General features: G+C 32.3%; 1 protein-coding gene across 3 annotated transcripts in view; it reads right to left on the reverse strand.

Moving 5' to 3' along the window:
- LOC106467938 overlaps nucleotides 1–9,654 on the reverse strand; it is a 34,128-nt gene extending 24,474 nt beyond the window's left edge. Inside the window, exons 1-3 of one of the 3 annotated variants that reach the window (XM_022396168.1) lie at nucleotides 9,527–9,654; nucleotides 6,617–6,747; nucleotides 2,347–3,097 (exon numbers count right to left, since the gene is read on the reverse strand). In XM_022396168.1, the coding sequence (XP_022251876.1) occupies nucleotides 2,347–3,097; nucleotides 6,617–6,715 (850 nt within the window). In that variant the 5' untranslated portion in view covers nucleotides 6,716–6,747; nucleotides 9,527–9,654. Of the gene's footprint in view, nucleotides 1–2,346; nucleotides 3,098–6,595; nucleotides 6,748–9,507 lie in introns of all 3 variants that reach the window. The other 2 variants (XM_022396166.1, XM_022396167.1) reach the window with 2 other exon arrangements.
- Between the last annotated feature and the right edge of the window lie 5,701 nt (nucleotides 9,655–15,355).

Consider the following 15,355-nt stretch of genomic DNA (forward strand, 5'->3'; position numbering starts at 1 on the left):
GACCCCATAGGGCCATATATGATGAGAAACCTGATGGGACCACCTGGTCCTAGAGGCAAGTAACCAAAGTGAGCATAGATGTCTTCTGATGAGCTGCATCAGCTCAAGATGCCAAAATAACAAAATAACACCTCACAAAGAAAGGATTCAAGACAGTGAGTCTGGAGGGAAGACTGAAGGAGGAAAAAGTCAAAAAGTAAGGCAACCTGATGAAGTACATCCAAGAAACAGAGAAACCAAGTTAAATGGAAAAAAACAGGGATATGTTAGTTGCCCTAGTAAAGCTGATAGGGTGTAAAACTCCTAAAAGAAAGGAAAGTGTGAGAATAAATATAGAAGTTTAGTAATGGAGGAAGATGAGTAGATGATGAGAGAGAGAAAGAAAAAAGAGGAGATCCTTAAAATGAAAGAAGAGATTCAAGTGACAGAGGTTCACACAACAAGGGAGCCCGAGCAAAAAATAAATGAAGAAAGAGAAAGCAAAAAGAAACATGTCTGTGGAATACAAGCAATGAAGGACAAAGGTGGGACACTTGATCTTTGATGGGAATAAGGAACTAGAAGCAAAAACTGTTGTGGAAATAACATTGGTGAAACACATTACCAAATGGTGCAGACTCAGCTGAAGTAACAGAAGCAAGAGATTGGGAATTCTGGATGTGAGATAAGAATGGAACCAACCACATGGTTCACAATGAAAGTAATATCACTGACCATCTGACTGCCTCCAATCACCATTACAGTGTTGGATGACACTTCAGGAGATGCAAGAAATATGGAAATATGAATGCATAATCCAGTTGATCCATGAAACTGATTTCGTAGTGCTTATTTTTTTTTCTTTGTAAAATACAGGGAACATCACAGAATCCAAGATTTTTTTTAAAGAAATAAACTGAGTCTAGTATATTGGCAGTGCACAAGCCTAATGATGACCATGAAAAGTACATGACAAAACCTGTATGTTGGAACAGACAAAGGGGTATAAGTCCCAAACTTACAAATTTTAGGAAAACAAAATCAAACTGAATATAGTGTATATCAAAATTCTTATTAAAAAAATTTTAAATGTGGTATTGTTCTCACACATAACCAAGAAAATCAAAGAATGAAAAATTACACTGCAAATGGTAATAAAAGTTGAAAATAATAAGTGCAAAATGTCCAGTACTTCCAAAAAAATACACATTCTGAAGATAAACAGTGTCAAGGAAAGAATAAGCTTTTGTTTAAATACTTGTGCTAATGAGGATTACTGAGCACAGAAGATGCATCTTTCTCCTACTGGTGGAGGGCTATAGTCTAATGATGATTACATCACAGGTTTGTGCAATATATGTTGACATATAGGGGTGGGAGCTTTCTTCCTGGCTTGTGGCTTGCTCAGGAATTTACACAGTAATTTCACTGCAACTGGGACATATATTTCCTAGTGCACTGATGTATACATCTCAGCCACAGTAAAAGGGTTAAATTAGACAACAAATAGGCCTATTATTACTAACATTATAGAGTCAGTGTTTATAAAGTTTTAAGTGGTGAATAAATGTTAATCAATAAATATTCTTTTGGTATTTTAACACACATATTACCTACTTGTCCTTAAAACATAAAAAAATAAACATTGATTACTACCAAATATCTTTTATCCTTTGTACAGTCGAAAGAGTTGAAAATTTATGTTGGAATGTCCGCACAGTGTTTTCTACTTCCTGACCTAGAATACAGTCAAAAGGCTCAAAAATGCTATTTAAGTCTCTTTCAGAGTGTACATGTACTTTTGTTCAGGATAACATTTCATTTTTCCACATCATTTTTACTAAAAATGTGGTGACTAGAGAATTACTTCGTGACTGATGAAATAAGTGAATAGTAGGTGCATTTTGGAGGTACAGACAAATTCGTTTTATATTCTATATTTTTTGTTAATCATTCAACAATGGTTCCCTGTAATTTTTGATGGACTTTATACTAATTATAACACAATGTACTAATGAAGCATAATGTATAGCAAGGTTGTCCAACTTTGTGTTATTGACAGGTCACATATTCTAAATGTGTTCTAAGTTGCTGGACACTAATTATGGTTGAAAAAACATATCACTGCTTTATTCAAGTTGGTATCAATAAAAATGCAACAGTACTAAAGCAATAGGTAACAAACATTAATCAACCCAAGCCACAAATTCTAATACACTATAATATGTTCTATTTTTAGCTTCATATTTTTTTATTTTTACCTGGTGGTTGATGAGCTAGTTGTAACTGCTTTGCAGGCTGAATGTGGCCCATGGGCTACCAAATGGACAACCCAGCTATAAAACTGTAAAAGAAAAACTCACTTACCTACAATACGATCCCTAAGCTCATCTGGCTCCAACAAAGTGGCATTGTAAGGAGGAAGTAAAGGGGTTCGAATACGGCTAGCTGTATTCATTGTCTCTGTCTGCATTTTAATATACTGAGCACGTGCAGATCCTGGATTTAGCACTGAAGAAAAAGCTTGGTTCCCACGAACTCGGTCAAATACATTTGTACTTTCATCAGAGAGAAGCACCTTTGCAGTAGGAAGTACCAGTTTTCGCAGAAAGCTGAGTATAGAATTAGATCCTTCTTCACAAATGACCTGTGGTGGCTGAGACTTACATTTATTTCCCCGAGCCAAGATAACATCGAGGGTATTGGAGGCACCAAGAGACAGTGGAAGGTTCTGCAGGTTATTGTGGCTAACATTTAGCTTGGTTAAGGCTTTCATATAACCCAAGTTCTCAGGAAGGCTGTTTAGTGAATTATTGGACAAATCAATTTTATAAAGTTTGTCCATTTTATGTAAGGAAGAAGGAAGACTCATCAGTGCATTATAGGGTACTAACAATTGTTCTAAGTGAAAGAGCAAACAGATACTTTCTGGAAGACATGTCAGCTGATTATGACTTAGGTCCAAGTAAGACAAATGTGGGAGTCGAAAAGGAAGTTCTGGAGGAAGTGAAGAAATTTTATTAAAACAAAGAATTAATCGTTCATATAAACTCACAGAGTCTCTGTAGGTCCATGGAAGTTCTAAAAGGCACTGATCTGGATATTCTCCATTCATATACTGAAAAATCATTAAATAACAGAAATCAATAATAAATATTTGAGAAAATGTTAGTAAAAATATTTGTTAAATAACATATATGTTAAAAAAAATAATATTTTCATAAATAAAGATATGTGATCAACTTGACTAATCAATTACCCATGAGCATCAATTACATCAATTAATGTCAAATAAAATAACCATTTAAACAAAAGTAGTATTATCAATGACCCAAGTAATTATTATTCTTTGATTGCTTCACATTTATCAGCTTCAGTCAAGCATGGCCCAGTGATTAAAATGTTATTTTATTTCAAGAACCGTGGATTCAATTTCTGTTGCCATTAGCCATGCTTGCCCTTTCAGCTATGGAAGCAATATATTTGTTTCTTTAGTTTTAAGTTATGGCAAAGTTACTAATGCTGTCTTCCACTGTCCCTAATTTTCTACTGCTGACCATAGGAAAGGAAACTGGTGAGCAGCATCTGCTGCCAACTCTTTCATGAATGAACAGTATGACTGCCATTATAATGCTAATGTTCTTACTGCTGAAAGGATGAACATGATTAATGGCACCAGGTACTGAATCTGTAAACTTCAACTCAAGAGGCACAACACCACAATGATGCCCATTGCTCGTGTTTACCTTATTTGGATGAAATAATGTAGCTTTAACTTAATATTTTAGCACACTTGTACAAGCTGCAAATGTAACCAGTATTACTCAGAGTAAAACTGTTTTAGCAGAAAAAAGTTGGGCAAGTTAGCATTCATTATTCTTGTTAAAAAATAAAAGTTGATTGCTGAATAACTAGTTCATTTAATTGTTTTTTTTTAGAAATTATTAAGCACAGACTAATGACAGTCTAAAAATAGATAACATTGTTAGTTACTCATAAAGTTATTTATAGAAACAGGACTCCTGAAATTAAGACTAGCTCTAGTTAGGTAGGAAGCAATAGGAAGGGATAAGCCTGGCTTATGTCACATGCCTATGCTTTGTACAGCAATCTTGATTTACCGATTTCTCAGCACACTCATTTATTTATATTTTTTAGCCTATACAATAAAATGGAAATATATATATTAATCATTTTAATGAGTTATTTCTATACTTCTCTTCCAACCAACCAATCAGGTCTTGCTTAAAACTGGATAATATTTTTTTATACTTGTAAAAGTTATTATTCTTAAGCTTTTCACGCAATGATAGAAATAGAAAAATTCTGACAAAAATCTTTACTAGTTTTATTATGTGAAATCTAAAGACAATTATATTTAATGAAGAATTAGTTTATTTAGTTTAGTAGCATAATTTTATGAAAATTTGTATGCAGAAACCCACAAAACAGTGTTAATCATACTTTCATCTTGTTAACGGTTTCATACTACATTGTATATATCATATATGCAGAAACCCACAAAACAGTGTTAATCATACTTTCATCTTGTTAACGGTTTCATACTACATTGTATATATCATACACATTAATGTACAGTCATTCAGGATTAAAAAAAAAAGAGATTGTATCCTAAGTTGGTGTACCTTAAGATGTCTGTCATATTAAACATAGAGTAGTTCGCGAATATCTTTAAAAACCCAAAATACAAGCTGAAAGTTATAATTTTCCTATACTGAAAGTGTATTTCTGATAAGTACTTACGTCCTCTCACATAAATAGCTATTCTCGTTCATTGCTGCCCTCTCTATACAAAATTTTATTTTGAATGCCACAAGTCTTGAAGCTCCCACCCATCTTCGAATTGACTGATTTAAATGTTCTCGCATGCAAATTGTCATTTGACAACCCTCCACCAATAAGAGTGTGACACACTCTCTTGATGCATGCAACTCCCTCTATTCAATTCTACCAAACAAATAATCCAGCTGGAGTAATAAACATGAAAAAGTATGTGATGCAGTTAAAAACATTTTGTTAGAGAACAGTAAATTAAACAAACCATATCTTATAAAGTACTACAGAGATTGAGTACCTTATATCAAAATGATTCTGAAGCCTCAATATGTCATTATAAACTGTGTTGATATGTCCAGTCACACACTATTTGATGGCTGTGCATCTTTATAATAGCCCTGCAGTATAGTTTGCATTTCAAAATAATCTTTTGAAAGGATGTATGTCAAAAGTACTCTACTACATTCTGCATGTTTTACATTATCTATCTAGTGTACGAGTACAATTGTTTCCGAGTGCCCTTTGCAACAGTTCAATTGCACTAAAATCCATAGGTGCTGCATTTAGTGAGTGACCTGTATGTATTTGTATGGAAGAGCATTAATTCCTCAATGCTATTTTTCTTTCATATTGCTTCACTGTTTTATACATTTATTTATAGCCATATATGCAGTAATCATAAAAAGCAACTTGTTGAAAAATAAGTGAAAGCATTTTTTCATAACGTTTTTAGGTTTAAATCTGATTTCATAATGTTTAAACAAGTTTGCTTGTTTCTTAAGGTTTAAAAGTTTAATAAATTGAAATAATATATCACCCCTAGTATGTAGAGATACTCTATGCCTGTTACATAAAGCAGAGATGCTTTCAAATTCTCGTGACTGAGTTTTCTGATTAGTCAGCTATAGAGAGAAGGTGAACTGCATATGCAGTTTAGGTATTTTCAACCATATCTATTTTGGTCTTGTAAGAGTTAAGACTTGCTGCAAAGTCCTCATTATTTCTTGTAGCATAAGTTTGCTGATCATTTGTGGTTATTCTCATTATCAGTAATTTATTTTAATTTTTTTTTTATTAGATATAATTTTCTTCTATTCACTTTAAAAAAAAAATCCAATACAGTTTTTTTGCAATTACTTTATATTTCAATTTCCAGCAATATTCTTACCACCAGACAATCAGCCTTTAATCTTCAGATTTCTTATTAATCAATCAAGTGTTGTCATCTGAATTTTCTGAAGAGTCAGATTATTACATTCAAAGAAGAGGAAAATGAGAAGGGGTAAGAAAAATGAGATGACTAAAAATGTGAAAAACTAGAATAGATGGAAAAGACATGCTATGAATTAATAGCAATTATAATAAGTGCATTCTCAAAGAAAGCTTGTTAAGTGATATCAAAAACAATTTACTTATTTTTGTTCAAATGTTAATCTCAATTCTGATTACTGTAAATTATAAACTTGAAGGGCAATAATTAAAATCTTAGTTATATTTAGCATAAAGTTTCTACCTTGAATTAGCATGTTTATTGTGAAAATGTAAAGTAAAAAAGTAAAATTATTTTGTAATATCAAAAGTCAAATGTTATTGTAATATAATTACTAATATACTAATAAAATGTTTTGTTACTTTTATAATAAATGACATTGTTTTTATCATTATTCAAATTAAATAAATGTTTAATTATCAATAGTTAAATAATCAATATTGTCATGATTTTGGATGAATAGTTGACTATCAATAGTTACTTCTGTTTTAAATACATCTGAAAATATTAGTGTAGTATTTTCAACAGTATCAAAATCATTTAAATTACCCATAATTTTATATCACTAACTTTGCAATAACTCCTGTAATTCATTTTACAACTTAAATCCAGCTCTCGTTTGAAATCTTCCGGACATGGTTTAACATCATGAACCTCTGTGTTCCCCATGGCTAAGAATTGTTCTCACTGTCTCATGCTAGCTAAAGGAAGAATAAAAACAAATTAAAATGAAATATAAGTAAATAATTTTATATTTTTCTGCACTACTTCAAAATAACATTAATTTTTCAACAATTGATATTTCAATTTTCTTAGCCTCATATTCACAAGAAAGTGAAATAAAGCATCTGGTACAATTATATACACATGTTACACAATATTGAGAAAACATTTTGATGATTTTTTTTATTTTTATTTTTAAGGAGCAGATTTATCATTAAAATTGCATTTTAAGGCTGATTTTATTAACGATAAAAACCCTTTCACGGTTATCCGAATGTGAGTTGACAATATCACATTTTTCAATGCTATGCCAGCTATATCAAAAAGTGAAATATTAGTTTTATAACTTGATACCCACATTTCCTGTTGTATTAGCCAATAATGATTTTTTTCATAGATGATCATAAAAAAAGACAAACAAATGTTATCATATCATACTGTACCACTCTTTATCAAACTTTCATCATTAGAAAACAAATTGAAAACTAATTTAATAGAAAGTGTGGTCTGTACTAAAAAAACATGTTATACATATACTTGTACAGCTGTACGTAGTTTACATGCTATAGATATTACACTTGAATAAAAATGGTAGACATTTATAGTAAGCACTACCAAAATATGGTTTTCACTAAGATCATTTAGCTTAGAAAATTGTATTCTCACACTACATGGTCTATGGTACGCAAAAGGTTTATAGACATTTCCATAAAATAGCTAAAATGCCTAATATTTATACCTTGTGATTAAAGAAGGTAATATGCACAAATTGCAAAGTATCTGTAAATTAAATAAGAGGGATTATGAAGAAATCTGATTTACAGTTACAGATGGAAAAAACAAAAAAGCTTTTAGTTTTAAACCAACTAACTTGATATGGCTAAGACTACATGCAAGCTTTGTATATTATGTATTTAGATAAGGCAAGGTTGCTCTGGGCTAAAATTTTTAAAGGCCTTGAAGGATTCAATGTTGTAGATTTATTTATAGTTAATTATTCTACACCTATAGGTTACAAGTATAAAATACATAATCAGAGCTTCAGATTGGATTTAAGAAAGTTATTTTCAGTCAATGGAATAATCTTTCTGTGAACAGTGTAAATGAGTTTAAATGCCACCTTCAAAGATATTTAAGACATAGAGAGGAAGCTTATATGCACCAGTGCACAGCTGGCTCCCTGCTCTGTTGGCCTCCATTCCTCCTTGATACAAGAAGAATGGAAGACACAAAGTAAATATTTCGGTATTAAATGTCTGCTACAGTAAACTAAGTATTATCTGTCAATGGAGACAGATCTGACCTATATAAAATTTAATACTAACACTTTTAGTGGATTTATACTGTTAAAAATTGCCAGGCCTGGCATTAAGGATAAGCAATAGATGACTTTCTTGGATGCCAAATACTCAAGGGTTCCAGTGTATGGCCAATTAAGTTATTACCATTCCTGAAAAAGGACACATTATTTGAATTTACCTATCACTAGATTTCTCAATAATAGGTTTATTTTTAAACATTGGTAGACATAGGATGGACATCCAAATATATATTTTAGTACAGTGATATACCTTAAATCTTGGGGGAAAAAATTACAATACAATTCAGAAAACAAGAAAGTCTTGCACAAGTTATAGATAAAAACATATATTATTTAGATGTATCACAGGAATACAAATGTTTAATAACAAAAAAATCTTTGAACATAGTCTCATGGACCATTAAGAAGTTTCAGTAGTTACACTGGGCTGACAAAGCATAAACCAAGCTAACAACTAACAAATACACACGAGTACATATTTCTGCCAACAACGAGTTTACAGGACATGAGGAATGAAGCCACATCCCCTACATTTTCATTAATGGGAAATTGCCATTTCTAAACTTTAACAATCAGACTGAATTGAGTCATAGGGTGTGATTTTGCAGCATGTAATTTATAAATCATTATATGTAATGCTGGAGCATAAGCAGAGTAGGGGTGAAAAACTACCCAACATTCTCAAAAAGCCCAAAGGATCCACCAGCTTCCAACTGTTAAACACTCGACTTTTACATAAATCACTTAAATTCTTTGTGTAGAAGAAAAGGTAGCACTCTGTAGTGCTGGCTATGCCCCTGTAACATAGCAACTATTTACCATCTATTCCATTTTTCAAGTAATAATTATACCCTTGAATTGAAATAAAGATATAAAAACATTTTCAAATGTTGGAACAATATTATGATAAATATAAGATAATGTAATTCTATTCGAAACTATGAATGGACTGCTCACAGGTATATTATTATTGTTAATACTATATATAATATTGTTAACAACCAGTATTTGTACTGTCCGAACTTTAGCTAGCCTAACAATAACAGTATAAGAATGTTGAAACTTTTCTGTTGTTTTTTTTATTTTTTATCTATTATCCATAATTCCACATCCAGCTCCTTGCAAACTTTTCAAGTTTAATTAAAATATAATAATACTAATAGAATAAATAATTAGATCTTCTAATTTGATTTATAACTGACCAATGTACACTGTACAAATTAAGAAACTTTTATTCTTTATAAAACTGTAGACTTTAATTTTAGTTAAAATTTAACAAGCTCTGGTTACTAGCCTTAAGGCAATTGCTCACATCTAAACTTAACTTCATTAGTTTATACACTCGACAGTCCGTTTTTATACCTACTAATACTGTTACTAAGAATAACCCTATAATTTTAACATTTAAGCTACACACATTTTCTGTATTATATTACCATGTTGTTGCTGACTTCGAACCTAATAATATACAATGTCATAAGACCCATTTCATGTTTTGCCACGTGAAACTTTAAAGTTGCACATCATCGGAAAACCAAACGAAATTGCTCGTTGGTTCAGCGATCACCACGCCATTTTTATTAATTAATAACAGTCTACTTGTGTTCCAGTTTTAAACAGTAATACTTCTCAGTTTGCCATTCTTTATTGAAAAATATTTGTTTTTATAAATATTGCTATACTCTTCTGAATTGTAGATACATAAGGTGCAAGAATTTATATTTGAAATATATATTTTTAATGTTTCTATATAGTTGTCTCAAACCGGCTTTATTTGCCGGGCTTATATACAAGAATAGGAGGGCGTCTAGAATGTACTCGCCTCTTCATGAACCTTCTAGACACTTATCACTTATAACAGTATAAACAAAAACGCATTCCGATTCTAATTTCTAGAGTGTAATTTGACAGATGGTGGTATATCTTAAAAAATTATAGCTTTTTGATTATCGATGGGGAAAATAAACTGAATAAACCTCCTTTTTTGCCGAATATTGAGTTAACTTGCTTCTCCAGCTCCATTAATATTAGGGTTAGAGGTGGTTTCAGGGCCAGATTTAGACCCTTTGAGGCTCCTGTGCAATACTTCGATGCTACAGGCCCCCTTCATTAGACACTGCAACCCCGTAAATTGGGCACTGGGGGGGCAGAAGTGACGGCTAGAAAGGGCAGATAGGGAGACATAGAAACAGATAATCGAGTCGAGTGAGCGGTAGTGGCCATTAGTGAAGTGCGTGAATCGTTGTGAATTATAGCGTGTGTTTAAGTTAAAGTGACTATGTAAATTCTGTATATTGCAAAGTTGTGTTGAGAAAGAATAAATTAGTTTTATTTAAGAAAGGACTTGTATCGCTGAAGTTCTTCGGAAATAATTTTTACGGGAAATTAACAAACGAACAGAGACGTAACAATACTCAAAACGTAGCATGCAACTATAAACTTGGATATATAAATATATATTATAGGTGAAAGGAAATATAACCGATATTTTATATAAACCTATCCTAGTGTGGTCTTATACACTCTCTATCAGTTAAATTCTCCTCATAATGGCATGAGGATTAGCACTATTCCCACGATACAGAATTTACTAATCGGAATTAGCATTTAGGCTCACCTGCTCGTACATCAAATGCATAATTTTTTCCGGGGGGATATGTCCCTTGTACTTTTTCAAGGATAATATATATATATATATATATATATATTGATAGAATACCCTTATGCATACCACAACTGCACAAACTATCCCTCTTCCTAACATTTGAAACCAAAGTTAGGCCACTTTACATCTTAAGAAAGTGCATGTCACTTTTGCTGTACGTACATGACTAAAGTTAGTAAGTAAAAAACAGTTTTTTTTTAACCAAGAAGGATATATCTATTAGGCAACGCCTTTGTAGTATTATTTCCCCTAGGGGCACCAACTATTTGTGGTATAGTTGTTAACTTAAGAAAATAAAGGATGTATTAGCTTGTGTGTAGGATGTAGTAACATCTGTGGTGTGTCATTTTTACTGACATATTCGAGGTAACTTACTTTTATTTCCATTATGACATAGAATATTATATTTACTCTGTAAGGACCTTTGTTTGTTTGAAGTTAAGCACAAAGCTGCACAATGGGCTATCTGTGCCCTGTCCACCACGTGTATCGAAACCCAATTTCTGAGGGGCTGTAAGGACCTACGTATCGTCTTTTAAAATATAACCTTCATCCTCCTTCTTTCCTTATTTCATGTGATGAGATAACCTCGTCAACAATGTATAAGGTACATAACTAATTACGTAAATTCCGTTACTCGTGATTTTCATCTAGTTAAAAATGTATAAAATCAGAAAAAAAAACGCCCTTTACCCTTTAGATAATAATAAAAACTTTATAACTTCAGCCAACATGCGGCTTCATCGGGGCTTGGCGAAACGTTGGCTGAAATATAAAGTTTTTATTGTTATCTCGAGGGTAAAGAGATTTTTTTTCTAACTTTTTTGCCAAAATGTATAAATCCCTCTGGTACGTACAACAAATTCTGAAAAACAGAAAAACGTCTAAAGTATTTAATAAATACAAATTATGTTTAAATTCGCTAATCAATAAATTAAAACAATTTTTAGTGTTTTATAAAGATTAAAATACGAGTAATTTATGTAATATTCATTAACGGAAATTATTATTATTATTGCCGAATTTTATAAGTGGATTAAATGTTAATATTTAGGCATTAAAATTGACAGTTAAGCTACCTATTTTATTTGTAATTTATCAAAAAAATAATAAAAAATAAAGGTATAATTTGAATCAACTATGATAAATCAGCAAGATTTCGGTTAAAAGTGTTACGGTATATTCATTTATTAAGATCATGTTGTACTCATATTGTCAGTTGTTTGATCAGTAGCTCACGCTTGTATTTATATAAATATGTATTAGTGCATTATACTGTTAATCAGATAATTTTGTGTAAATAGCTGCTACAGTCTCCTAACCGACTGTTAACTGAAATTTCTTGATAGGCCTGTATACAGGTGATGCGGATGTATATGTTTCTGTTTATTGTTATGTCAGTGTACATAATCTCTATATTAGTATTAAAAAACGTTGTGAATTAATTTTTTGTTTTGTTTGTTGAATTTCACGGATTTTTTTGTTGGTATGAAGCACAAAACTACATAATGAGCTATATGTTCTGTGCCCACCGCGAGTATTGAAACCCATTTTTTAGTGTTATAACTCCGCAGGTTTACCTCTGAGCAACCAGAGTGAGGATGATTGCGCAAAAAGATATTCAAAGGCTATCTGCTCTAGCCATCTCTGACTTTGTACTGAAAAACCAGAGGTAAGACACCTAGTAAACAGCAGTCACCGCTAACTTTTGGATTTATTTTGTTGACCAAATGGTAGGATTTGACCGTCGCTCCTATAACGCCTGAAAGTGCGAATCGCGATTTTCATTTTATTTTTGACGGTAGCGGGACGCAAACGTTGGGCATGCAGCTCCACAGTCCGATATATATAACCATTAGGTTACATTTGGCCAACCACAAATTAATAACAAAAAAAATGACCTAAAAGTTTGCCTAAATTGACGTTGGTGGTTTGAACGTCAAAAGCTGGTGAAACGTTTGAAAACGTTAAGCCCAATAACAATAATTGCGATAAAATCACGATTATTGGGTCTATTGATTTGTGAAATGAATAAACCGAAATTGACAAAGCATGGTTCTTTTTTGCTTTAAAGTTTAGGGCACCAGACACACAATAAATATTATTAATCTACTTTGTTTGCTCCACAGAGACTCAGCGGTAAGCCTGAAAGTCTAGAATGCCAAAAATCGAGTTTCGATACCCATGGTAGGTACAGCACAGATCCCATTGTGTAGCTTTGTGCTTAATTACAAACAAATCTTTTTTCTGGAGCAATCAGGTATAAAAACAGACGTTATATAATTTACAAATCCTTTGCAAAGTGGCTTTTTGAGTAAAAGAGGACACAAAACAAATTGTAGTTAACATTTTAACTGACTCAACGGGACAGTTTCGTGCTAAATTCAATGAGAGTGTTTCCCCCAAAAAAAACAGTGTTTAAAAAACTGAAGACATTTTCCCCTTCACGTGTAGTTTAAGCGGTACGGAATGAAGTATGCAATGAAGAAGCTTTTCTAAAACAGAAAGCATTAAAAATTTAGTACATTGGTTAATATCTAAATATTTACCAACATTTCATTTTTAACTGGTTCCATGTGCTTTTTTCAGTAAACAGGAGAGTATAACAGTATTTCAATTAAACTTTGGTCGTTGTTGAAAACATTTTCTCTCAACATCGTAGTGATTACACCATTTGAATCAAAATACTCAAAGTCTTGGTTGAAATTCAACTGTTATATAAATTGTTTGAGAAATATGACTCTGGGTTAAAATAGCAAATAAACGAGTATGATCCCTTTTATAGCGATACTTGTTACGAAATGTAACAATAGACATATTACAAGTAGTATTTTGACGAAGATTTAAGTGTCGTAACCTACTATGATAACATTTGCTGTTGTGCAATTTAAGGCCTCGTCATCCTACGCCAGAAAGAATGTATTTAAATGTTATTAAAGTTAAACATGATTACCGCAGTTGTTTAGAAAAATCAAATTATCAGTAGTCTTTTTTTTGTCATTTTCTCTTCATTATTATTAACCTAAAATTAATTATACTTTACCATCTCTTGTTGTTCTTGTTTACTTGCTTGTTAAGTGCAAAGCCACACAATAGGCTATCAGCTCTATGCCCACCACGTGTATCTTTCCCCGATTTTTAGGTTTATAAACCCTCAAAATTACAATTGAGCCACCGGAGGGTTTCTGTTATTCATCACACGACTTGCGTAAACTATTGATATCTGTAATAAAGTATCTCACCTATTCAAAGTACATGCCATGTCGAATTTTGAAATTTACGTTGCAAATAACAACTGAAGATAAGATCACAATATGCAGTAAAATACATAGGATTAATTGCATATGCAAATACAGTGACATGTCGCCGCAGGTGTGAGTTGTAGCGCCACGAGAAACATGTTTAATACCTACATATATTTAGTTTACTGTTAATTACTCACCATTCAACAGTGCAATGTTGGAGGATAAAAGCAGTTCTTTCCGAGGAAGGATATTCATATAACGAGATCGTTAAACGACGTAGAGCCGAAGGTCACGACATTTCGAAGTTTTGTTTGTTGTTAAGCGCAAAGCCACACAATGGGTTATCTGTGTTGTGCCTACCACGAATATAGAAATAAGATGTTTAGTGATATAAGCCTTTATACTTACCCATTAGCCGTTGAGGGGAGCACATTTCGAAGTAAAGACCCTTAAATGCTTTCCATGGAAGCCGGGAAAAACTATGGTTACGAAAGAGCACCATCTGATCCAAAAAGCTACTGCAATGAAGCTGAATGAAGTTAATAGAAAGTTTAACCACACTTCGAAATCAACGGCTGTTTTCATGAGAAAAATGTCCGAAGAAATTGGAATCCTAACAATCATATTTATCAATATATATATATATGTCAAATCCTCCAATGTAGCTCTAATGGATGTTAGTGCCTTTGGTCTGCTTAAATATGGTCTTGAAAGCAGATGTCCACGTACAGTAGAAAGTTTGTCAAGTTGTACTGCCTAAGGTTGACCTCTCCTCTGCACACAGACAAACTAACCCCACATAACAAGAGGTTAAAAGATTAAATTGAATGGAATGTTATTGTGAGAACGAGTAAAGAGAAGAAGAAACAACAACAAAAAAAAAAACGGAAATTGCTGCGTCAAGCAGTAATGCATATTCATGATAATCTAATAGAATATGATCAACAGAACATCGAACTTAAAGTGAAATTAAACTTCAGTAATAATGGTGTTATTCATAATTAACAGATGTTTGATGTTTCTCTTGACTACCATCAACCCAATAAGCTACGTGGACCTGACAGCTAAATCAAAGTATTTTGTTTGTTTGTTTTGTTGTTAAATACAAAGCTACAAAATGTGCTATCTGTGCTGTACCTACCATGGAAAAGCTTCTTCATTGCATACTTCATTCCGTACCGCTTAAACTACACGTGAAGGGGAAAATGTCTTCAGTTTTTTAAACACTGTTTTTTTTAGGGAAACACTCTCATTGAATTTAGCACGAAACTGTTCCGTTGAGTCAGTTAAAATGTTAACTACAATTTGTTTTGTGTCCTCTTTTACTCAAAAAGCCACTTTGCAAAGGATTTGTA

The sequence above is a fragment of the Limulus polyphemus genome, unplaced genomic scaffold (genome assembly GCF_000517525.1).
Source record: "Limulus polyphemus unplaced genomic scaffold, Limulus_polyphemus-2.1.2 Scaffold2803, whole genome shotgun sequence".
NCBI lineage: Eukaryota > Metazoa > Arthropoda > Merostomata > Xiphosura > Limulidae > Limulus > Limulus polyphemus.